This window comes from Elgaria multicarinata, chromosome 3 (assembly GCF_023053635.1).
Source record: "Elgaria multicarinata webbii isolate HBS135686 ecotype San Diego chromosome 3, rElgMul1.1.pri, whole genome shotgun sequence".
NCBI lineage: Eukaryota > Metazoa > Chordata > Lepidosauria > Squamata > Anguidae > Elgaria > Elgaria multicarinata.
The window spans coordinates 135,555,430-135,581,356 of NC_086173.1; the positions used below are offsets into that span (position 1 = coordinate 135,555,430).

Below are 25,927 nucleotides of genomic sequence, written 5' to 3' on the forward strand. Positions count from 1 at the left end.
TCGGCCCGTAGTTTGTCAGCCCGATGCCTCGTTTGCTTTGAAAAAGCTTGGCAATGAGGGCAAGCGTCTACTTTATGTCCTTCGCCAAGTCAAATGACACAAGATTTGTGTCCGTCTGAGGGTGGTAGTTTCGTGCCACAACGGGCACACTTTTTAAATGGGGCCTTGGGGCCCATGTGGTCCAAGGTAAAGTTTGAAGAAAGGAGAATGAGGCAATTTTAAAAAAAATTAATAGGAAAGAGTCGAGAAAACGAAGAGGAAGATAAAGAAGGAGGTAAGACTTAGCTATTTTTTAGTTTGTTAACGGAGAAGTTCCCGACGAGGCAGTCGCGATGACGGTCGAAGAACTGGGGAATCTGGGCGGGAACCCTCCTGCACATGCGCAATAGCGAGGGGAGGGTTTCCCGCCCCAAATGGCTCTTAGCTATAGAAAATTCCCGAAGCAGGGCTTCGTGCAGGCATAGAGCCCATATGTGTGATGCACAGAGACCACGAAGAAGAAGGAAAGATTTCAGGTGTTCCCTTGAAGCATGGCTCAGACTAATAAGTGGGGGGGGGGCAGGGGAAAGGTACAGCTATAGCCAGGCTTCTATGAATAAGCCCTTAGTACAGAGATTGATTTAAATCTTTAAAGTTATTACTACTAGGCCAAAGAAATGCGTTACAAATTTACAACAAAAAGCAACCAAAATAAAACCACTGCTGCCCACTATATTTGAACAACAGGTTTATTAAGAAAATTAACATGACATTAAGTAAAAATGCAAATTTGTGCAATTATGGCAAAATGTTTTAAAATCCACACATTTGCCCTCAGAGGACTACAGTACTTCTTACTAACATACCTGAGCGCTGAACATCTGATGCCATTTCTAAACAGATAGCGGAACACAGGGAGATTTTTGAGATTATACAAACCACATGCACAATATAAACAGCTGTGACAGTTTAGGGTAGCAGCCCACCAAGCGATGTTGCTGCATAACCTTACTTCATTTCCATGGGGCATGTGCAAGGCTGTGGTGAATGTACAACAGCAGCGCTTGGTGGATTGTGCCTTCAAATCAATACGTTCTAGCATAAAAACTGGGAGCTTTTTCCCAGACTGTTTTTTTTAAAAAAGAAAAGAAGCAGCAGCAGAATTATAAATGGAAGGGTGATGTCTCAACAAGGTAAGCTAAATAAGAGCAGCAAGAAAAGAAGTTGGGCAGAGAGATCAAACATAGCCCTGCACATTTTAGAAATTATAGTAACCTTAGCGCAGGTTGGTGTCATCTGTTCTCACACTGTGCAGGGATGTTCAGAATCAGATTTTCAAAAGCAAATTTACACTGACAAATTCTCACTGGATAATTTAGAAGCATGTAAACAACTAAAATTCTTCAGTTGATATTACTGCTTAAATAATTATTCATGCATAAGACTCAATGTATTCCACCTCATGGCAAATAAATCACGAGTTAGCTTTCAAGCATACTACAGTCAAACCCTCCCCCAGTGTGAATGGTTAGACAAAGATCTTTGTATTTAGTGCAGATAAAAATGAAACTTGAAAACAAACCTACTGCAGAATTAACCACAGCATATTGTATTTCTATACATCACATGACAGGGTCATTTGCTAACTTAAGCTATTTAAAAAAAAATTCAAGTCAGATTGACATGTCTACTAAATAAATACAGGAGATTGTCAAAAAGCAGCAATAAGTCTGGTAAAGATTTCCAACTGAACTTTTTGAAAGATACATAACACCTTTTTTGCAGCAAAAAATTACTAATGCTTAAGGGAGGGTGCTTCAGAAAGTTTGCAGCTAAGAGGCTTACAAGAGCGCAAATATAGCCAACTAATAGTAAGAAAAGTTAAATACATGAAAGCAACTGGAAAGTTATATTTGTGAACAGAAACCAGAACTTACTTAAAAAATCAGTCTCAGCACTATGCTTAAGATATCAAAGCCTTAGTCAGTCATTCAAGTGAAGCACTAGAATTCACATCTAAGGCAGTAGACTAATCACCCACCACAACAGGCTGCGGACTGAACACAGTTGAACATTTCAGCCCTGGGGTTAATCCTACAGTATCTGGGGAACATTTCATGGCCCTTCATTCTTTTCCTGTTGTTACTTCTTAATGTCAAGGGTACACAACACAGCCTTGTAGTGCTGAGTGGAAACTACACTGAACCATCCAGACGCACTGCAGCACCAATTTTCATCTCCAGCTGACTGCACAGAGGGTCAGGTGCTGTATGCATGTTGAGTACGCAACTCTGCACCATCGCCACTCAACAAACTGAGTGCTATTGAGGCAACAGTTAAATGTGAGGTCATGGCATTTACAAGTGTTAAATTGCAGCTACCCAGAGCATATTCTTTACTAGCCTTTAATCTGAATGTTGTTAAGAATGAAGGGAACTTAGCCACATCATTACATATACTCATGGGTTTTTGTCTCAGCATTCAGACAACTGTACCCCCAGCATGGTATATGAAGAAGCCTACAGAAAAAGTGGCTTGCTGAATCTCTTGAAGATGAGGTATGTAACAGAAGGAGGCTTTATTACCATTTTAGTTTCACAGTTGTGTGTTCAATACATTGTGCAAGTTTTAAATATACAAAGTCAAGTGGGACCATATTAACATAAAACCTTACTGGGGATTGCAAGCCCATGTTTACTGAACCAACACAGTTCTAAATGTAATCTCTTTTAACCACAGCTTGACCAACTTAACTATCTATGAAGTCAAAAGTAGTGACCATCCTTGGATATAAAGCCAGGTCATCTTTTAAAACAAAACTGAAGATGAAAGCAGGACATGTTTTATTCTTGAACAATTTTTATCCTTGGCGAAGAATTGCCAGTTAAGAGATTTATTATTAATCTTTTACATCCATCTACTTAGAGATGGGGGGGGGGACTTAAGTCAATTCAGATGTAGAATTAGAGACACAATGTCACAAGGACTTAGACTCTTACTCTGTTCCAAAAGTTTTTATGTGTAAATTTCCAAAAGTGGTGATCCTTGGGTCACAAAAAAGCTCAGTAGTGCAAACTTTCACATTATTCCAGAAACAACCAGATGGCAAGAAGCGAAGCCACAGCTAGAAAAATCCAAAGGTTTTTACATTAGAACGACTGGGGACAAATATTGTTCTATAAGAATTCATCAGCTGCAAGTCAAACACATGCCAAAATGTCACCAGAAGGGACCACAAGGTGATGGGTTAGCGGGCCATATTTTTTGTAAGATGCTCCCAACATCCAGCTTTATAACATTGCAATCTTATGCATGTTTACTTGGAAGTCATACTGTGTTCAGTGGAACTTACTCCAAGGTACATGGGCAAAGGATTGCAGCCTAACTCAGCCTTTTTTGGCTGACTAGGAGTGTCCCAAGCTACATTGCCAGAGATATTGGAGGATGGGCCAAAGAAAGTGCATTTAGCGCTTAATCTTCTAAGAGATGGGACTCTTCCCAAACAGCCATTGAGTCTACTTAGCCTATACTTATTCTACTTAAGAACTAGCTCCACAAAAGAAGTTCATATAAGAGGGGCTCACACACAAAGCAGGAAGAGACATGCTTAAGACTAGAGACATTAATACTAATTGACTGCCTTAATCTAGCAGTCCCATTTGACCCATATCAGACTTACAAGTATTAAAAATGTGCTAGCACCATTGGGTTTAAGCCCTTTATGGGATGACCAATATGTTCAACTGCTTTTTAAACTCTATATTTAATGGCAGAAAATGGCTCTCATGAAGCCACTGGAAGATTAAGAAGCCCACACACGCGCTAAAACTAAACTCAGAGAAGAGAAGCAATGCAGCCACCTGATGTAGGCCACCTCTTTTTCAAATGGTAGCTCATGTTCTGCTGCAAGTGTTTATAGGTCTACAGAAGCTACCACAACGTAGAAGCATAACAATATTTCAGTACATATGGAAGAGGTATAAGGACCGGGTATTTGCCTATTTAGTGTCACTGAATCTAAAATAGTAAACTAGTGATATTGCCTCAGATTTTACCCGTATTTTAAATAAGGTCATTTCAAACTTGCTGTCTTCACCTTAGCTATTCACGTTAGATTTGCTCTCACTATAGTGCATAGTTACCTCAATCCATCTACTCTTGCTTTTAGCCAAACTGTCACTCTAGAACAACATGATCAGGGCAGGATCTACACTACTGCTTTAAAGCGCTTTATAACAGTTTTGACAACGGTTGGGACCTAGGACACACGCCATATACAGTTGTCAAAACTGTTATAAAGTGCTTTACAGCAGTAGTGTAGATCCGGCCCAAATAACTCTAGCAGAGAAAATGCTGATAATTGCACTTTGTAACCCACTCCTCACTCCGCAGGAAAACATCCATCAGGAAACTAAACCACTAATTCCCTTCTCCCCACTGCAACCTTTAAAGAGCACCCATCCCCATGTAAAAAAAAAAGATATCCATTTCACCTCACATTAAATACTGACAGAATTGAATTGGTTTTTCTTTAAAAACAGATTTTTCTGCTGTCATTAAATACCAAAGTCACTAAGGCCTTTTACCAATGAAAGGAGAAGGGGGGAATTCAAATAACTTTCTGAAGACACTGTGGATACAATTTAGCAACAGCACATTCAAAATGACGTCCAAGATCCCAGAGTTTATCTGGGGTCTCATACACCTTCTGCCACTGATCAGTAACTTCGTCATACTGATAAAGAGAATTCTTCCTGCTGGTTCTGAAGACGTGCTCTTCAACAGTGACTTGAGTAGCTCGAACAAACAAATGAAGTTTATTTTTCAGGACAACAAGTTTAATATATGGATTAATGGACTGGTCACATGGAAAGTCTCTCTTTCGAGTCCACTTATTCAACTCAATGTCATAGGCCTCTACGGTAAACATACGTTGATGGTTTCCACAGGTTCCAGCAATGTAGTAGATGGAGTTGTTGTAGACAGCTGCTAAACCCTGGATCCTAGGCACAGTCATGGGAGTTAAGAAACCCCAGTAATCTTTTCGAGGATCATAGCAGAGGAAAAATTCTCCTAAGGACAGAAAGGAAGAGAAAACAAAATGTAAGAACTTAAAGAGTTTGCCTTAAGACAATACTGGGCAAACACCAGAATCACAGATTTGGCCTTCTTCCTTTCCTAAGAATATGTCATCACAATAAGTCTCTTAAGAGCCTCATCGAATATTTTATTATAGAGTAGCCCAGTGAGCTTGAATAAATGCACTCTATAGTAACAGCTACTGTTAAGTTACATTCCTAAATACCTACTTAACTTTGCCAGTATTTATAACTTTATTAATATACAACTGAATCATATCAGGAGGTTTTATACTGAATTAAGCACTGAGAAATCAGTGCACTACACAGAAACACTTCTGCAATAAATGGGACAATTTTTTCACCTGGCAATAGCAAAAAATGTCTGTATAAACACTAATGGTTTCATAACTATTGAAATACCATCAGCATTGTTATTCATAATTACACGGAGCCTACCTAAGGACTAATTCATATAACCATTTTTTGAGGAGGCCTCCTCCATCTATGATGACTTTTGCCAGATACAGAGTGACTGAACCAGCACAACAGCACTCCAGCACAACCCACCCCAAATTTAGCCTGCCCACCAGCAAAACTGCCTGCAGCCATATTTAAAATTGAGACTTGAGTGTAGACTGGAGTGGTCAGATGAACTGCTTCACCAGAAGAAACTAGACAAAGAGCCCCAAAACTTGTTATGTGGATCAGCCTCAGGTAGTGCTAGAGGAAATTTAAAATGACTTGTGGCATACAGAAGTGGCTGGCACTACCGCCATTTCGGATTGAACAATTCAGTGTCTTAAACAATGCATAAGAATCCCAAGGCAGAGATCTGGCGGACCACAGTATGAATTCTTTCTTGAATCTTAATGCAGTGATAATAGATTCATAGTCTTGGCACTATGAAAGAACTTGGAAGGAATTGGATATGAGATGCTACAACAAATGTAGAGTTTTCTTCATTTATTAAACATGTTGGCACAAGCTTAGCTACCAATTTTGTTCAATATAGGTAGTGGTCCACAGCAAACATATTTATTTATTGCATTTTTATACCGCCCAATAGCCAAAGCTATCTGGGCGGTTTACAGAATATCTGAGTGGAGTGCACTGTCATCCCATCACCACATACAGAAGTTATGCATTTTAATTAGGTATAAAAGCAGTTTGAGCACCTTGTCACCAAATGTACGCCAATTATCAATATTTATATGCCACCTGTTTTGCTAACAAGCCATCAAGGCAGTGAACAATTTAAAACCATAAAACATAGTAAGATGATTAAAAACATAGCAGTTATATAATTAAAAAGCCCTAATCACTAAATTAAAGCCAAAACAGCAGGGTCAAGCATAATTCCAGAAGTGTATTCCACAGTTTGAGAGCGCAACACAAGATGGAAAAAACTTTCCCACAGGCTCCCCAAAAAAGCTTTCTGTAAGGGTAACCTCAGAAGGGCCTCTCCTGCAGATCTTTATAAGCGGACAGGTTCATAATGAGCTAGGCAGTTCCTTAGATAGCCAGGCCCTACACTGTTTATGGCTTTAAAAGTTCAAAACCAATAACCCGAATTGAGCCTGGATAATTATTGGCAAACACTGCGGGCATTTCAAGACATATGTAATTTGGTTTTCATACCATACACCAGTTAGCAGTGAAGGGGCTGCATTTTGCACCAACAGAAGCATCTGAAAACTCTTCATGGGTAGCCCCACGTAGAGTATATTACAATAGTCTAAATGTAATGTAACCAAGGTGTTCCAAATTATATTTTTCTGATCTCAACATGCAACTCCTGGAACAGTTTAATCTAATAAACAGTTCTAAAATCCACTGTTATAACGTCGGTGCATTTCCAGTTTGGTGAAGGCCTGTACATTTACAAGAGAAATCACACTTTCTAAAGATACTATGCAATTTCACATCAACCGAGCACATGTTTTATTCTGTTCTTCATCTACTTATCATCAGTATTTACTACCTCATTTGAAATAAATGAGTGGAAATTCTGTTCCGCTGAGAATTTGACTGAGGCTCATAAATAACCCACTTATCCACTTGCCTTGGGAGTACAAATTGCTCCCAGACTAGCAGGTGCTGACCCAGGGCCTCTGTTTTTCTGTAGGTCTCTACCATAGGTTTAACTCTTTCACAGATCTGTAGAGGGCCAACACAGCTTTCAGCACACATGTGTGATTTATTTATTTATTTATTTACTTATTTATTTAAAACATTTGTATCCCGCCCTATATCATTAAGATCTCAGGGCGGTGTACAGATAAAAACATACAGTATAAAAACAATAAATATGCAGTTAAAAACAAATTAAACCATGAACCAAGTTAAAACAATATATAATTTAAAAGCAGTTAAAACAATTATCTAGCCACTGCCTTCCCATCAGAAGCCTCCCAATTTTTTGTGGAAAAAGCATTTGCTACATTTTTCCATCCAATGGCAGAGCTGCCTTGGAATGTTGTGCTATTGCCATGAGCCCTTGTCTCCTTTAACTTCTTGATGGCAACAAAGTTCACTAGATGTTAATGTGAAGTTATTTGAGGGGCAAACTAGATGTGGCTTCACAGGTCAGCCCTGCAAACGCAAGGTATTTAAAAAATAAATAGCTTGGGGTGTTTGTGTGGAGAGGGAAGGATTATGGTGGAGCTGGTGGCAGTGATGGGGGGGATGAAAATTTTCCAGTGCTGTATTTTTCCATTGAATTATGTTTCATAAATTCATTAGTAACGATGAACAGATGCTAATTGAAAATACATTATTAGATGTAATTAATGTTTTTCAGGTGATCATCCTTAACAAGCATATGAGATAATACATATATGTCACTGAAATACATGTATGTCTCAGTGTGAAATAGAACTAATAAGTAGTGACAGCCACATGCAATTGAAGCACAGCACTCCTGTAGTGAACATAGAGCACAAGGGTCACCAATTCCAACTGGGATCACAATGGTGGGGGGCAATGGGATTACCAAGCCATTCCCAAAACCCTTGCCATGGACCAGGGATTTTTAAAAAATCTTGTCTGGGCTAATTATTTTGGGCCCAAGTGTAACAAGTATGGCAGGGGCAAAGAGATGAGATTTAATGGTGCGTTTGTACCTTTATTCCACTTCCAGTTTTCAAAATCCAATTAAAAGTTTCTGATGTAAATTTATTTAGAGTGCATACCTTTGACTGTATAGACAGTAAGAAATCCTAAAACTCCCACCATTCCTGAGAGAGAGAGAGAGAGAGAGAGAGAGAGAGAGAGAGAGAGAGAACTGGGGGGGGGGAGGATTCTTTCTAAACATGCATAGGATTGCACCCAAAAACTGATTTCCTTACACCACCTCTTGTGCATGTATGTTATTATTCAGTAGAAATGACACTTTTCTTGGGCTCAGGCCCTCTAGTCTATAATTTTTTTTTAAAAGGTTCAGCCTTGATTCATTAAGGTTTGGATATTTGTTGGGGGGATTAGCGGTGTCTGGACAGTTTCTTTCTTCTCAGCAACATTAAAATCGTTTGGGTCATTTGAAGTATGTTTAAGGGTTTAGTAATATGAGTCTCCTATATCCTCTCAGCCCCTTTTTCAGGGGTGGGGAGATTTGAAATGAAATTATCCCAAGATTGGCATTTTTCCAAAGTGTGTTTCCTTTAATAAAAGAAAAACCTATAACCCTAGAACCCTAGTTTAAACCCTAGTTTATTATCTTTGGTTTTTAAGGTTTTGAGATAAGCACTTATTTTAATCAATTTTTTTAAACGTCTGCATGGGTAAGTGAGATACTGTCTCTATTGTGGGCTAAGAACATTTTTGAGCTTCTTTAGGAGGCTGATTTAATGACATCCACTGTTGTTTTGTTTTGCCCCCAACACGTATTCTATGATGAGAAACAAGTTCGCTCTTATATGCCAGGCATATTAAACTGGGCTGGATGTTCAAAAATCCTTTTCTTTGTAGCTCTCACCTTTCCCTGTATTGCAAAACAGAGTTTACTAAGAATATGGTAGACTACATATGGCCAAAGGCTACAGATTTTTTTAAAAAATGTGTTGCTGGATTTCAATCAACATCATTGTTGGTTGCCACCTTTGATGCAATGGGTTATATCCAATGCTGGTCTAACTTAAGTCCCATTCATTTCAATGGGTCTATTTCATGCAGGACTGACATTGGTTAACTCTGCATTGGAAACTGTGGAATATTTATTTATTTATTGCATTTCTATACTACCCAATAGCTGGAGCTCTCTCCAGTGGGTGGGAGATTTTTGTGGGTGGTTCACAAAAAACCTTAATTAATTGAAATAATTAACATAAACGACATGTGGCCCAAGTATTATAGGTTTGAAATGTCTACTATATACCTTACAACAAGTAAGGGAATATGAAGAAAAGAACAACTGGAATTCACTGGAACTCATGACTGGAAAATGTCCAAGTCTTATACACAAATATCAAGCAGGAATTAGTAATATTGTAGGCACCAGCCCTGCAAATGGAGAGGAAAGAAAGTTCTTAAGTATTAAATCAAATATTTGGGCTATCATGCTTCCACATGACTAAGAATGTTGCAGTCCTGCTTAGAACTCCTGTTGGATGTAGTTATAGCTGATATAATTGCAAGTGTGAACTCAAGAACAAGAGGTATTTTCTCTTAAGTGCAGCTATCAGCTAACATTAATGCAGGGACAACATTAATGCAAGGTTTGATCTAGGAGAGGTCATGCTATTGACATCAACAGTTGAGAACCAGTAATTAATTCAGGCGTTGTAAGCATAAACATCTGGACATTAACTAGTTGTGTGTCCCCCAAGCGATAACATCTTTTAATTTAGCCTTTTTAATTATGTATTTTTGTTGTTAACATTTCGGTTTTTAATATGCTATGGTTTTATTGTTTTAAATTGCTATACACCAACTTGATGGCTTTTTAGCAAATAAGGCAGTATATTGATGATGATGATAATGATGGAGATGATTTTACAAGAAACCACAAGTCATCCCAAACATACATACGAGTTTAAATGTATTGTGCAAATGTTCCCAACTGCCACAAGTTAGGTGTGCTCTAAAGGCCAAACTAGACATAATGCCACTGATACAATTAGCAATTACATGAACTGCTTTTTCAAAGTAAATAAAAATGCGGGGGGGGGGGGGGGCTGAGGGTCTTAAATGCTTCTCCCACCACTGTAGTCCCTATCTGGATCAGCCCCGCTGCACCTGCTATTTTCATTGGAAGAATAGTTCCCATTGGTAATTAAAGAGATTTAAAAATATATATTAAATAACAAAGTTAACATTAAATAATCTAGATATAAGTTAAATCTCTAAATGAAATCATTGACCTGGTTTGTACAATACGCCCGGGTGATTGTAGGTTAAACCCATTATGAGCACCGATGTCTGCAGCCATCATTTTCAATATGCAACCCCAGTTCAGGGCAATCAAGGGCTGTGCCATGTTGTGCAAACCTGGCCGTTCTGGATTATCCGTGAGTTAAACAACCCTCACATTACCCTCAATTAGTAGTAGAGTTATGTGAGGATTATTTAACCCTTGAATAACCCACGATGGTTGGGTTTGCACTACATGGCACAAGCCCTGACCATTATGATCAGGGTTGGCAAATGCAAAATGGCAGGTGCGCACGGCTGACACACACCATAGCTAATTGTTAAATAACACACAGTGAGCCAGCCGTATCATGCAATTTTGGCTTCGGGATCTACTCACAACTGGCATGTGACCCTTGCAAGTTTATCCATGAGGGAACAGAGTCTTCAGATTGAAAAATGTTCCCACCCAGGCTCTAACAGATCTAACTTTTTCCACAAACTTGAATGTTGATCTTGCTTCTAGGAGGTGGGTTGTTCTTCCATTCTGCTGTGTGCAAACACTAGTAACTGTTAACTGCTTTCCTAGCTGGTAGAAACAAGGAAGAATTTGGCAGGGAGTGGTAAGACGAATCAGGGGAGGGGAAAACATTTTCAGAAGCAAGTACTGTATAAAATGCCTTAAAGATCAAGAAGGAGGATATGAAAATATAAAACTCGTTTATTATACCGAGTCAGACCACTGGCTAATTTACCCAGTACTGTCTACTCTAAATGGCAGTGGCTTTACTCAAATGGAAGCATGATGGGACACGATCCAGATTGGAAAAACAGCACACAGGGAGATTTAATCCCACCCCACCCCGCTGCCCCGCTTAGTAGCTGGGTATAGTTTAAAAGTTCCCATTGGTGCCAGTGGGAACCTTTTTTTTTTTTACTATAACACAGAGACTCTGTATGAAAAATGCTGTGCAGTTGGACCCTCTGTGAGCTTTGTGGCTGAGCTAGAATTTAAACTCAGATCCATCAACCGTATCGACTATACCATACATAATGTATTAAGAATAACATGCAGTTTGATCCTTAGTGACTTGTGGCCTGTCACACACACTCACTTTGACCAACCTTCCCTGCGTGAGAATAAAATTAGTGGGTGGGAAAAACCATGCCCGGTGCTTAAAATTCCTTGGAATAAGTGAAAAATAAAAATGTAATGAATAAAAAAAAATGGCAGTGGCTTTCCAGACTTTTAAGCAGAGAAAAGTCTTTGGCAGCCCTGCTACCCACAATCCTTTTTCCAAGAGATGCCAGGGAATGAACCTAGGACATTCTGTATGCAAGCAAGCCATGTGTTCTACCATGGAACTATGTCTCAGTCAATGCTGTAGTTCATGAGCTTCCCAATATCATGTGTGCTATGATTTCACAATAATGTACAGGCTGTACCACTTTTCTCCTGTGCTGAGTGATAATTACTGGTGGCATGGGTCAAATTCTAGTTCAAAACATTGAATATTTGAATGGCAACCAAAATATTACTGTGATTAAAAATAGCGAACATACACCATGGAGTGATTTAACATTGCATTTCCTATAGTTTAGGCTGAGCAAAACCCTCCCCTTATACAAGGCGTAACTCTCAATGACATTACTCACAAAGGTAAAGGTCAAAATGAAACCACTCTTTCCACCAAATATTCCAACTGAAGCTACTCCACCACACATAAAGCATCTTACCCTGCAAAACATAGATATTCTCTTTATATTCCACAGCATTATGGAACTCCATTGCTACAGGCATTGGACAGACGGCTGTCCAGCAGTTCTCTCGGCCATCGTAACACTCCACAGATTTCAGCGAGTTGCGCCCATCTCCTTCATAAACCCGACCACCTATTGCATACAGTTTACCACAGCAATGAACCAGTTTGCAGCCTATCCTGGCCCGAAGCAGCGGAGCCTTAGGGATCCATCTATTGCCCGAGTGATCATACATCCAAAAGTCACTTTCTGCTCTGTGGTCTATGCAGACCTCACTGCTGCTTGGTCTATACCCTCCAGCAATATAAATGTCATTGTCAGGCGAGACAAGAATCCCCACTTCCCGTAAATCATTGGGTGGTTTGCATAGTTTGAACACCCTCCCTGTGACGGAATCTAAACAAGGCACTGTTTGCTTCTTTCCTGAGTGTTTATGGGCAGCGTCAAAGCAGATGATCATTTCTGAAGCAGTCATTCCAAGCCGCTGGGTATAGCCATTGGCACTACTTTGTCCTTTCTGTACACAGTTTTGGGCTATAGCCTGTGCAAACATGGGAGGAATTTTCTCTACGAATGCTTCATCCAACAGGGGCATGCGGATGCATTTGGCAAAAATTTCTGGCAAGTGGGCTTCTCTTTTGTTGGGCTCATGTTCAAACCATCTTATAATGCTTTCATAGACATGCTCTTCCTTGTCTACATTTAAGTCATTGCTGTCCAGTATGCTTACGAGTTGATCTTTCCTCAGCTGGAGAAACTCTTGCTCTTTGGTGACACTCAGGAACTTTTTTCGAATGTAATCTTGTGATCTGACTTTCAATTCCTGATGCCCATAGTGATCGGCAAAGATAAACACTCCAATTGAGTTCTGGGGGTCCAAATGACTGATCATATATTTTGCACACTGGTCCTGGATAGAAGGGATCTGGAAGATACTAGCTGCAGTAAACAAAGCTTGGACATTGGCCTCTGTCAGTGTTACTCTGGAAGTATATGCATAGTTCAGTACTAAATGCATGGACTCTGCTTCAACTCCAACAATTCGAACTTCTTTCTGGGTACTCTCAGTAAGGCCACTAGTGAACATTGATCTAGAAAATGAAAACATGAACACAGTTATTTATAAGGAAGTACTGCAAACATGGGAACAGTAAGCCTAAGCTTTTCATTAATAGTTACCTAATATGTTTTTGTGATATACATGTTACTTTTAAAAATCCTTTTATCACTAGGCTCAGCTTACTCAAGTTAACTAATCTACAGAATTCTGACTTTGTTGAGACACCATCAATTGTCGTTTTAACACATCATCTCTAGCAGCTATCAGAGATCAGGGCATGATTTGCAGTATGTGGTAACCAAGGTGCCTTGTGCAACAGTGGCTGTTCCGAGCAGTCCACACTAAGTAGTTTGTGGTTCTTGCAACAATCAGCTCAATGTTCGCATATTGTGGCAACATAACATTAGATAATTATGACACGGAATCAAGCAGAATGGGCAGACCACAAATGCATATATGACTAGAACTTCAAAAAACAAACAAAACAGCAGGCATGCCTGTACTGCCAAGCCTAGGATTTAGTTCAGTGAATGTCATGCAGAATGACCTGGCAAAGAAGAAACTTCCCACCCTTGGTAAGCCTGCAATCATATAGACATTTGTTCCACTGAAGTCTATGGGACATACTTCAGAGTATACATGTACAGAATTGCGCTGAAAGCCAATGAAGTTAAGTACACAAGCAGCACAGCCATTTACACTGTAACAAGTTGGAGTCTTGATGCAATACAGAGTAACTCACGGTGCTTGAAAGCTACCTGTTTTCCCATTTCCCTCCTACTGAGGATTCTCCCAATTGCTTTGAGCTAGAAAGAATGTAGGACTGAACTGTGGAAATAGACTGTCTTTTAACTGATATTCTGTATAACATATATTTTCTTGCAGGAGTGCTAGACCAGATGGAGCCTTGGTCTGGTTCAGCATGACTCTTATGTTCTTAGGAGGAGCTAGCTTTATCAAGATTGCTCAAAATTATGTTATTTTGAAATTCCTTATCTTAGCCTGTTTCATCAGAACAGAGAAAAAACATAGGAAGAGGGAAGGAAGAGAGGCTTCTAGCCATCCACATACTTCTTAGGGATCCAAAAGAATAAGGAAAAGTAAGGTCTGTTGACCAAATCCTATCAAAACTGAACTAGTAAACTTAAAGGTGGACCTTCCCAAGAGCAAACAGGCAGTGCTGCAAAGCATAAGTGGCGAAAAGGATGCAATCTGAGAACTCTGTAACTTGTACCAGGATCAATGAAATAAACATGCAAAACTTTGTTTTTATGGCCTCTGTCTACTCAGTTGGTTCATTTGATCTACCCAATTGGTTTCCTTCATCACTGAGATATTTAGAACCACTTCAGATATTAGAGCAGGGATGGGGGACTTGTGACCCTCCATATGCTGTTGACCTCCAATCCTATCTGCCCTAGCCAGCATAGCCAATGGTGAGGGATGATGGGAATTGCAGTCCAATAACATCTGTAGGGCCACACATTCCCCATCCCTGCATTAGAAGAACAATGCAGTTCTATGTATCCACAACATGCACGTTGGATAAAAACTGATCTTTATTTTTAAGTTGTTTATATTGCAAATACTAAGTTTCTCTTAAGAAGTAAGAGAAATAACTAGGCTAATGTTAAATAGACTGAGTATATGCATGTTAGGCCTTGATTCAATGGAATCAATGCCTCTACAGATACATGGAAAACAATCCTTTAACTCAATTTCATCACTACTCAAATATAAATATTTAGGGTTGGATCCAAACTTAAACATACTTAAGAGAAGACTTGTTGAAATCAATGAGACTTAAATCATGACAAACTTGCATGACTAAGTCTGAATCAAAACCCTCCACACTACATACCAAATACAGGCATTTCATTTTCACCTGATTAACTGGGTTTACTATGAAAATAAACTGCTCTAGCCTGCCCAGTAACTATATACTTCAACCTATTATTCACGGGGACTAAATTTTGTTTTGTTTGTGAAGGTAGGTCTGACCTAACGAGGAGTAAAGCAGAAATGAGCAACACTGGAAAGAAGAGCTGAAGACAAAATTGTACAGTGCACATGTTCCTATATTCCCATACTTAACCTCACAAACTTTAATGGCTGCTGGTCATAAAACCAACCCTATACGGGAGTATTTTAAAGACATCCCCTCTATAAAAAAAAAAAAAGGAAAAGAAAGTATACAAATGGATACAGTGCGAAAAAGATTCAACTCCTGATTGTAAGAATGGAGCAATAGTGTATCTGCTACTCTATTTCAGCCTTTGGTTTAGGCACTAATCTGGATGCCATAGACAGCCAGAGATTCCATGCAGGAAAGTGGGCTGGCTAAAGAGGGGTGGAGCACTCTATCCTCCTCTGCACTAGGCACAGAAACTAGGGAGCCTCCTCTGCAATTAGCAGAGAAATCCAGCTCTCCATCCCTGCTGTCAGCAGCCCCAGCTGCTAGTAAAATTGTTTTGCAGGTTAATAACATTTTTGACTTAAAGGGCTACTAGATTTAATTGTAAAGTAACATGGTTTAGTAGTTAGATTTGCACCAATAGGAAATACATAACGCATAAAACAGAAACTTGATTTAAATCAGCCTTTTTTCTTGCCAATTTAACATCCATCCACACTGACACATCACTGTGGAAAACCTAATAAAAAGGTGTGGAACCATGGATCCAGGATCTAAAATTGGCCAGAGATATTAAGCATGTGCTTTTATATAGGTATTCCTCCACAGATTAACATGCATGGGGTTCATACTGGGGGAATCCTAGATGGGGGAATCCTATTTCTTACTTTTCTAGCTATAAATCTGTACCTGTCCAATCTGAATGTTTCTTTAAAATTTACTCATGCTCTGTGATCTAACAAACTGGCACCACAAATACAGCTCAGGCTTTCCCACTGTCAGCTATGCAATAGTTCACACTCAAGGGCCTTTCTGTTCTTCAGCATATCAAAGGGACACATTTTTGCAGGAACGCAAACAAGTTCTAGACACACTCTTCTAAACACTGATTTAGTAGCTACATTCACTGTTGCAGCCTAACACTACAACCGCATACTCATCATATTAATAACTTCCTGAAAACTCATTATCTGATTTTTTTTTCATTTCAGTATGTGCATTATACCAACACCAAATAGCCTGCACACGAATATTAAGTGCCATATTTTGTTTACTGATTCCTCATCACATTTCATATTAAGATTTAAATTCTAATTACTATACACTTCCCAAGCTGCAAAATGGGAATAGTGACCTAATTTGGTACATAATGTGAGGCCAAATGCACTCAGCAAATTATGATACGTAGAAACACGTGTCAGTAATGGGCAAGCTCCTATTTTAAGTAAGAGCGATTATTTCTGCTAGTTCTTACACAAATGAACACTAGCACACTCATACTCGGCGCAACTTCAGGAAGGAAATGGCATGGACAGAATTATCGTATCTTGGCTTAATAAGCCAAAGGGTGAATTAGCTTTTTGCCTGCCTAAGAGATCCCTTTGCTCCTCCTTTTGCAACATGGGCAATCAAAGCAGGAACCCTCTAATTAACTGTAGTTTTCAGTCTCATCCCGGCCAGTAAGCTATTGTTACCAGATTCAGAGTAAGCCAGAATATCAAACCAACTTCAAACAGTGATTTAATATCCTGGCTTGTTCCAATCCTTGGCCAATGTGTGGAACCTACAATACCAACACTATTACAAAGATGCGTTACTCTCAAAATATGAGTGGATACAAATAGTTAACTAGTAGCAATGCAACATACCTGAAATAAGGACTGATTGCAGCAAGAACGTTCCGATGACAGGAAAAAGTTTTCCCATGATCCACTTCTACCACAATATCTGTCAGCTGTCCTTCATCATACATAGCTTTGAGCTGCTGGAGAATGCTACAAGCATGGAAGGGATCCATCCCACCACTGACTGTGCTTGAAGCAGGAGTTCCATTCAATGTCTGTGAAAACTTGCTCTGTTCTATAAAACATTGAAATAAATGCACTTAGCATAGAGCAAAAGATATGACTGGCAATCCTCACGGAATAAGAAAATGAACGATATTTCACACGTTTCGAACATTGGAGTTTTTAAATACAAGGTATTAAGATTCCTTTCCAAGGTTTGCCACAGAATACACCACGTAATAGTTCCTAAGGGTGGAGTCACATGATTGGTGGAAAAGGCAATCACCTTGTAGCAGAAGTCTTTACTCCTCTTGGGCTTGTGATTATTAAAAGAAAAGAACCAGTACAACACTGGTTCTTTGAGATTATTCATTGAAAAGCCTATTTTTTGTAGTTCTAGGAACAACCCCCCCCCCAATAAAATATATTATGTACAAGAACATTTGCATTCATTCATCTTTGATTTGATGCCTAATGATTAAATAATTAAATACCATTTCTGTCCTGTGTTTTGTTTGCTTTTATTCTCATACATTCATTTACCTGTTTCACACATCCCAACAAACCCAATTGGTTCTGCTGCAAGCAGGAGCAGCTAAACAACTTACTGCCTGTGGTTTGATTAGCAGTGTGCATGAACCAGAAATTCTGGCTTTTCTTCCCTGACTAGCCAAAGAAAACAATGATAATTTGTTGTTGGATTACCAGAGTTCCTGGTTTGCATGGAACCCTAACCAAACTCTGGATGGAATATTCACTTATTGTGCCAAATGTAGCACCATGTACATTGATGGTGCTATATAAATAAATAATAATAATAATAATAATTTTACAGCTATGCCACTTGCTTGTCACTGACTTTTAAATGCTGTTAATTTGTTCTGAATGAATTTGGAATCTCCCCGACATTGGCAATTAAAAAATCTGATAAAACATTGATATTATTGTAGGGGCATATAACACTGATTTCATAAAGCATTTCCCCAACTCTTAATTTTCATATAACCTCACCAAACGTGAATGAAATTAGTTTACATTATCTGTATACCTTTTGGGCAAAACATGGGATACAAATAAAGATGATGATGATAACAACAACTCAGGTAAGACCATATCCATCTCTAATATCTCATGCCTTGACATGAAATGAAACTTGTACAAAAAATACCTGGAAATTAGAACATGACGGACTTCATAACACCATAGATTTATTAGATGTCTTAATTTCACTGAGAGTGCTTCAGGAATCCAACCCACCAACTGAAGATCAGTGGTTTACATTATCCCATTCCTTCTTCTACTATTGACAATGGCAAACTTATTTGTAAATTTTCATTTTTGTAAAAAGATCTAAAGACTTTGAGCTCTATTACTCATTCTTAAGTGAAGAACTTGAAAGCTTGAAGACTCGTTAACAAAAATCCAGTAGTTCAACAAGTAGATCAGCAAGGAGATCTACTTCAATACCTAGGAGCCATCTCCTCCCACCCCTTGCAAAACAAAACAAAACACTGCAATAGTAGGCTTATTAGCAGCAGTTAGCTACTGCTTGACCACCAAAGTCTTCTTACAAACTGTTTCCCCCCCCATGCTCTGCTTGTGGGTTAGAACGACCCTTAGTCTGATCCAGCTAGACATTTGTTTAGAAGAAATGCAATGCCCTCATCCTGCCAAACATTCATGCCCATGTGTCATTTACCACTAGCCAAAGACCACCACCCCTTTAGTTTACCTTTAAAGACTGGGAAATTGAAAGGTACACATCTTCCACCTCCGTTGACACTAATTTTAAAATAGTGGGGTTAGGGAAGGAGGCAGGGAGTAGAGGTTGATACTGAGGCATGCAGGAGGATATGCCTTACTAAGGGCATCACTTCCTGATCCTGAAAATAGTCATTTGTATGAAGTGTGACAGTGGTGCTGCAAACTTCATTTTTGAACCTCAGAAAACCTGATAACATACATACATACATACATACATACATGCATACAGAGAGAGAGAGAGAGAGAGGCTTTATATTTGACAGCCTTCATCATCCCCTTATTGGAAATGAATGGAGCAGTTTGATAACAAACTTGGAAGCAAGTCTTAGGCTTTTAAAATACATATATATTCTTTCTTTCTATACATTGTCAAAGCTCTCTCAGTGTATTGGCAGAATTCTCAAATCCTTCAATCCAAGTATTTATTCCCCTAAAGTAGCAATTGATTTGCATTTCAGATTCATAATTTGAACTTTACTCACTTGCCACTCTTTACTATGAGAAATGATTTTTGTATTGATCAAGTCACTTGCCACTTCCTTACTATGAGGAAAAATTCTACATTGGGCAAGTAGCTTGTTAGTGATTTGTCATCACTAAACTTCCACTAGGGCACAAGCCAGTGAACAAGTCTGACAAATTTTCATATGGGCTGCTAAATATTTTGTACTTATATTTGAAGTTAATGTACCTAGCAATGTGCTAACATTTGTAGCCAACTGAGAAAAATTATGAAAGTCAAAAACATACATTGTGCAAGCATATATTACATTACTTTTGGTGATAGGATCTAAAAATCCCTGACATCATTACATTAAGTCCAATAACCTTTAAAAAGTATGCCGCAATTATTAACATATAACAAGAAAGTAAACAAAGACCTAAAAGCTTGAAGGAGTGTCCAGCAAAGTGACAATTGAGCAACATTTCAAACACAAAACCTGTCTTGTTAGAGCAACAAAGCAAGCAGGGATTCCAGAAGAGGAAAGATAAGGTGTTTGAAAATACTGCAAATCAGGTTCTGTTGCCAACCAAGCTAGAAAAAACACTTATATACTGGTGACAATGTACACAGCATACCTTGGATCTTAATGAGAAAATACCTGCGCCTATAACATGTGCTTTCTTAAGAAGATACTTCACCTATACAAGACATGATAAATTACTGATAAATTACTGATTCTCCCCAAGCTTTCTGCACCAGCTAAAATCACAACCTACCAAAACTTTCAGTCTGTACCACTGCAATCCAATACACACTTACATAAAACTTAATCCCATGGAACACAGTGGGGGTTACTACCATGTAAACATGTATACATTTGCACTGTAAATGACAGAATATGCTATATCCCCAAATCTTGTCTAGTCTTAGAAAGCCAGCCAAAATTTGTAGTCACCAGGACCCAGCCATCTTTCAATGGAGAAAGGACAGTCTTCTCACCACCTTCACACTAAGTGCTGGTCGCCAATGCCAATCCCCTGCCCTCCTCTGAAAGTTCAGGTGAAATCCAGCTGGGGTTGGTGACACTTATTTGTGGACGCTCTCGACAAAACTGAACATGGCCTCCTTTGCACATAGGGAAGGCCAAGGAGTTCCCCATAAACCAACCCACAAAGTTTGCCATGCTCAGTAACAAACCTTTTAAAGAAAAGATTTAAGAATTTCACATTAGATGTAGAATCCACACAACCTTGAAAAAGTGCTCAATGGTTCAATACACAGTGCATCCAATAACTCCTTCACCTTGTCCTCCCTCCCTCCTTCTTCATACCCAAAGCCGCCACCACCACCCCAGTAACACATCTCCAAGCTAATCAACACAATACTGTTATCAATGCATTTTACCCCTTTGTCAGTGTGTTTAGGATTGAAAACTCAGATTATTTCTGAGTAAAACACACACAGGGATTAACCTGTAGGATTTGTTTATTTGGACCACAGCTCTACTTATACACAGGTAACTAAAACACCACAGAGAAGCGTGATATTAATAATAAAAACGACAAGCACAACCCTTCAGCACATATGGTGGGGAAGTGAGATTATTTTTTTAAACGTAGTCTAAAAAACTCATTTTAACGAAGAAAAAAAAATCGCAGGGAAACCCACGGCCTTCAAAGCACGACCAGATCCCACCCACCCCACCAAGACCATCCCCCCCTCTCCTCTTCACGCCTCCTTACCTCCACCCCCTTCTCTCCTACCAGGCCCCAAAAGCCCCTCACAGACTCCCCTCCTATCTCGGCAGTCCAGCCCCCCACCCCCACCCCAATCCTTCCAACCGCCTTTAGGCCCCGGCCCAGCTGCGCCCACCTCCCATGGCAGCCATACTGCGGGGCGGGCGAGGGGAAGGCGGGCCCCCGAGAGACTGTCACCACCGGGGGAGGGCCGCCGCCGCCTCAGCTTCCCCCTTTTTGCCCCCGTCTCCGTCGACCGCGGATAATGCCGCCGCCAGCGCGGCCTCAAGTCGGCTCCCGCAAAGAACGCCCCACCACGCTCGCGAGCGTGGATTGGTGAGCGATGCCTCGGTCATCGCCGGGAATTGTAGTTTTCCTCCACACCCAGTCACATACCGACGCCCTCCCACGTAGTGCACGCTGGGCGATGTAGTTCTGGAACCCAACACACACACACAAACACACACACCACCACTCAGCACTGATCTGTTTTGTTGTGCAAATCGGCAGACGTTATTCTTTCCAAATGTTATCAAGTCCTTCATTCTAAGTGTTACTTAGAAGTGTTACACTTCTTTCTAAGTGTTATCTAGTCCTTCCAGCCAATGCTAGAGCTTTGGATAAGGCTTTGTGGGGTGGGGGGAGTTCTTTCTTTCCCTAGGCCATTACATATTGTTTATTAAAATTAATATATCTGTCAAGTCGACAAGTTTACTACTTTCTGGAAATGTAGTGATATCAGTAGTGATATCAGGACCTGTAGCGCTCAATTTCTAATGCTGAGTTTCTTTTAGTGAGTAGTTTCTCCCAGTCCTGGTGGGACAAAGTACAAATTAGGACTCTTTGTTTTTATTTCCAAATTATGTTATTGGCATGAAGCTAGCTCAGGATATGCTCAGAGGAACTCTTGTTCCCAAATTCTAAGAGTACAAGCCATTATTTTGCCCCTGGCTCCAGCTGGAGACCAAATGAAAAGCAAAGGAGATTTCCCACCACTGGTTTATTCCCTCTTCCATTTTTCTTCTGTGTTCTGTCTTTTAAACTGTAAGCTTGTGCTCAGGGACTGTATGTAAGGCATTCAGTCTGAGGACCAGAATAAAACTACTTCAAATAAATCAGTAAATAATACAGCACCTACAAAGCTTCCCCCCTTTTTTTCTCCCCCCCCCTTTTTAAAATTATGAATATTAAAACTGGGGAAAAAAACATTGTGAAAAAGAAAAACAAAGAAACATTACATATATAGAAATATTATCATTTGCCATTAGATATACTGTTCATTTAAAAAAGGAGGAGAGTTATGCATAGGTTTCAAGAAAAGCAGACCATATATCCATGTATTTATCCACTCACAAGTCTGTCTATATAACACCCATTCAAATATTGATAGTGTTGTTAAGTCCTCAATCCATTGCATTATGGGAGGTGAGCATTTGTCCTTCCAGTGTGATAGTATAAGTCTTTAGCTGTCATAAGGGCTCTGAAAATCCATTTGTGCTGATCATGTGTTAACTTCCAAGAAGCCGGTAGTTTAGGAGGACAGGCACATTGTTTCATATTAACGATTGTTTCAGTACAAAGTTCATCCTTATTGTGACCTCCTCCCAAAAGAGGACAACTACTGCTCATTGCCAAAACATACGAATTAAAGAAGCATTGGGTGCATTACATTTCCAACACTTACACAAGTTAGACAGACCCTTATTGAAAAGGCATTGCAGAGTCCAATAAACCCAAAACAAGGCCCCTTCTGGCCTTCCTTGTGCAACAAAAAACCCAACTCATTAAGTCCAACGCTTTTTTTAAACTCAGAATCGCTGCTCGCTCCTGCTGTGTGTAGGAGAAACAACGCCATTAGAATGGCAGACTCAATGGGCATCGTGCTCGTTGGATACTTCCTACTTCCAAGCGGGACACAGATGCAACAACAGTACCCTCTCACCCGTGTTCCCCAGCAACTAGTGTATATAGGCTTACTGCCTCTGATATTGGAGGTGTCACATAGTCGTCAGGACTGGTATCCATTGGTAGCCTTCTCCTCCAGGAATTTATCCAACTCCCTTTTAAAGCCATCCAAATTCACCAATTCTTCTGGTAGTGAGTTCCATAATTTAACTATGTGCTGTGAGAAGAAGTACTTCCTTTTATTTGTCCTGGATCTCCCACCAATCAGCTTCATGGGATGACACTGGGTTCTATTATTTTGAGAGAGGGAGAAAAATGTCTCCCTATCCACATTCTTCATACCATGCATAATTTTGCACACCTCTACCATGTCTCCCCTTAGCCTCCTTTTTTTCCAAGCTAAACAATCCCACAACTCTCAGCATTCCCCAACCAGCATGTCTAATCACTGCCACTGTGCTGATGATTACTAATTTACAAGCTGTACCCAGCGTAACATACGCCATTGTAGCATATCTTAAAGTTTATTAATTAAATATCATCACAGGGGTGCAGGCTGCTTAGAGGCCGCAGATACAGCGCTGTCTGGCAGACCTGGGGGAAGGGAGGTCGGGGGGAGGGGGAGCAGGTGTCCCCCCCCTCTCCCCGGGGTTTCTGGTAGCCTTGGGCTGCCTGCCCAGCTCGCATGAGATTAGGCCGGTGTCTCGGCTCACAGCAGGTGAGCGGCCGCCCACCCGGCCACCAAGGGCCCCAGCCATGCCTTGCTCATGCTCCGGACCATGGCGCTGCCCCCTTCATGGGGGGGGGGGTGTGAGCGAAGAGGCAGAAAGGGGGGTAGGATTACCTTGGAAAGCCTGAAGGAGTCGGGCGAGGGGCTTAGCAACCTGTATCAGCTGATGTTACACGTTGTTACTGTGGCTTAGCAACCTGTATCAGCTGAAGCCTTTACGGAAACATACCTAAGTGTTTTATATATAGATAGATATTGCTTTAAAGAGGGAGTAGGCCAAGTCATGGAGGATAGGTCCATCAACTGCAATTAGCCATGGCAATTAAATGCAGCTTCCAGTTCCAGAGGCAGCATACCACAGAATATTAATTTCTGGGTGGAAACAGTGGGCAAGGCTACTGTCTTCATGAAATGGGTTTCCCAGGAGAGTTTAGCTGACCACAGTTGGAAACAGGATGCTGGACTAGATAGACCTTTGATCTGACCAGTTTTCATGTTTTAAACTGTTTTATGTGCTGTTTGTTTATTTGGGTTCCTGTCAGGCAGAAATCCAACTAACACATTTTATACAGCAATCCTGGGACATGTGAAACAAATGAAAATGGTGATGCACTTGAGCATGTGTAAAGTGCCTTGCCCTCATTATTGGGTGACTACTACAGCCAACCCCATGTCCACATCTGGCTTTGGGACAAAAGGTTTCCAGGGGTGTGCTATTTCAGGCAGGCTTCGCATTGTAGAAATCCAGCACTGAGCCTTTCCTATATTATCGACAGCCTAAAGAAACATTCAGACCGGCACCCTTTTGAGTGTTACAATGTGGTTCCATTTCCCCTTTAAGAGAACGGCTTCGGCCTCTCTTAGCAATTATCAGCCATGCCCAGGCGGCTTTCGATAATAATACCACATAACACGGGAATGATAGCAACTCTGATGAGAGAGCTGTAAAAAGAAAATAGACCCTCACTTCTGCAAATCGATTCTGCAGGTTTCCAATTTCCCCATTCAGCATTGCTATGGGCTGTGAAATTGACCAGCGCTGTATAAAAATGAAAGTGGAGGAAGAATACCTACAACTCCTGCCTTGTAGCAAATGACATTCTTGGAAATTTGTCCTTCTCAGCCAGCCGATCCCTCTTCCCCGGAGCCCTCGCTGTTTCACATCTCCGGCTCCAAGGGCTGCCTGGATTAGTGTATAAAATGAAGCAATGAAATGGTGAGTGTTGTCTAATATATAGATACTGATAATTTAATCTTGTATTTCAGAAAGGAAACTTTTCTTCTCACTGTAGATTCCCTTTGTGATGCATCCTTATTGGAATTGGGGGAGTGGAGCATTACAACACAAGCCTGGATGGCCACAGAGCCATCTTCCACCAACCGGCCTGTAGAAAGAACAAGGGAGAGAAGAAGACACCAGACCTGCTCCAGTTGACTATCCCCCTCTTCCACCAACTGCCCTGTGAGAAAGAGCAAGAGAGGGAAATGAAAAAGACAACATCAGAGCCCACTTTAGCTCCAGCTAAATGGCCCCTTCTTTCTCTCCCTGCATCAACTGACTCCAACAGCCCTGCGGGAAGGATCCTGATATATTGGCAGATGCTGAAGTTGCCTTATTTTATCTTGATTGTATTTGCAAGCCACCTTGGAAGGATTTGGATCCTGAAAGGCAGGATATACTTCACACCAGGGGGGAGCTCAGTACGCCACCTGAGCACCACATGCAGCCCTGACCCCACCCCAAGCTGCATTTTTTTTTTTTTTGCATCCCTGCCCCCTGCAGCATTTGCCACTCAAGCCTTCATCCCACGTTCACTTTTATTGTGGTTCTCCCTCGAATTATCCTACTTCGTTTATATAGTGCTTATATATCATATGAAAACTTGCAAACTTACACCTCTCCTGTAGTGCATTGCCGTTACCCCACTGAGGTTCACTCACACCTTGTTGTTTTCACCGTGGCCTCACCCATTGATCTCCTTTGTACCACCCCCTACAGTTTATTGGTTGTTGTAAGTTGGACAACTCCCCCTCCATTCATGCTGTCCGAAAACCTCCCTCCCCCCTTCCATGATCTGCATGTGTATGGGCATTGTTCTATGTGCGTTTACTCAGAAGTAAGACTCTCTCTGTTCAATAGGCTTTCCTCAAAGGTAAGCCAGCATATGATGTTAGCAGTTGTAATCAATGGGATTTACT

At 40.4% G+C, this 25,927-nt stretch overlaps 1 protein-coding gene and 1 long non-coding RNA gene across 3 annotated transcripts; one reads left to right on the forward strand and one right to left on the reverse strand.

Annotated features, from left to right (window-relative positions):
• Positions 1 to 714: 714 nt before the first annotated feature.
• KBTBD8 (kelch repeat and BTB domain containing 8) lies at positions 715 to 21,317 on the reverse strand. Of its 2 annotated transcripts, none has more exons than XM_063122035.1 (4): positions 21,230 to 21,317; positions 17,011 to 17,221; positions 12,144 to 13,258; positions 715 to 5,052 (listed from the first exon to the last, which is right to left on the reverse strand). In XM_063122035.1, the coding sequence occupies exons 1-4, from the start codon at positions 21,243 to 21,245 to the stop codon at positions 4,589 to 4,591; spliced, it is 1,806 nt and encodes a 601-aa protein (XP_062978105.1). In that variant the 5' UTR covers positions 21,246 to 21,317; the 3' UTR covers positions 715 to 4,588. The 2 variants fall into 2 exon arrangements, with proteins under 2 accessions (XP_062978105.1, XP_062978106.1); XM_063122036.1 differs by lacking the exon at positions 21,230 to 21,317 and adding an exon at positions 20,357 to 20,378.
• Positions 21,318 to 24,757: 3,440 nt separating this feature from the next.
• On the forward strand, positions 24,758 to 25,622 carry LOC134396839 (uncharacterized). Its single transcript, XR_010025294.1, has 2 exons — positions 24,758 to 24,944; positions 25,021 to 25,622. It is a non-coding gene; the product is annotated as an uncharacterized LOC134396839 (long non-coding RNA).
• The last annotated feature ends 305 nt before the right edge of the window (positions 25,623 to 25,927 follow it).

Coding starts and splice junctions, on each gene's coding strand:
- KBTBD8 (XM_063122035.1), bottom strand. Junction 13,259..17,010: donor GCAATCAGTCCTTATTTCAG/GTATGTTGCATT, acceptor TTCATTTTCTAG/ATCAATGTTCACTAGTGGCC. Junction 5,053..12,143: donor GAATATCTATGTTTTGCAGG/GTAAGATGCTTT, acceptor TTCTGTCCTTAG/GAGAATTTTTCCTCTGCTAT.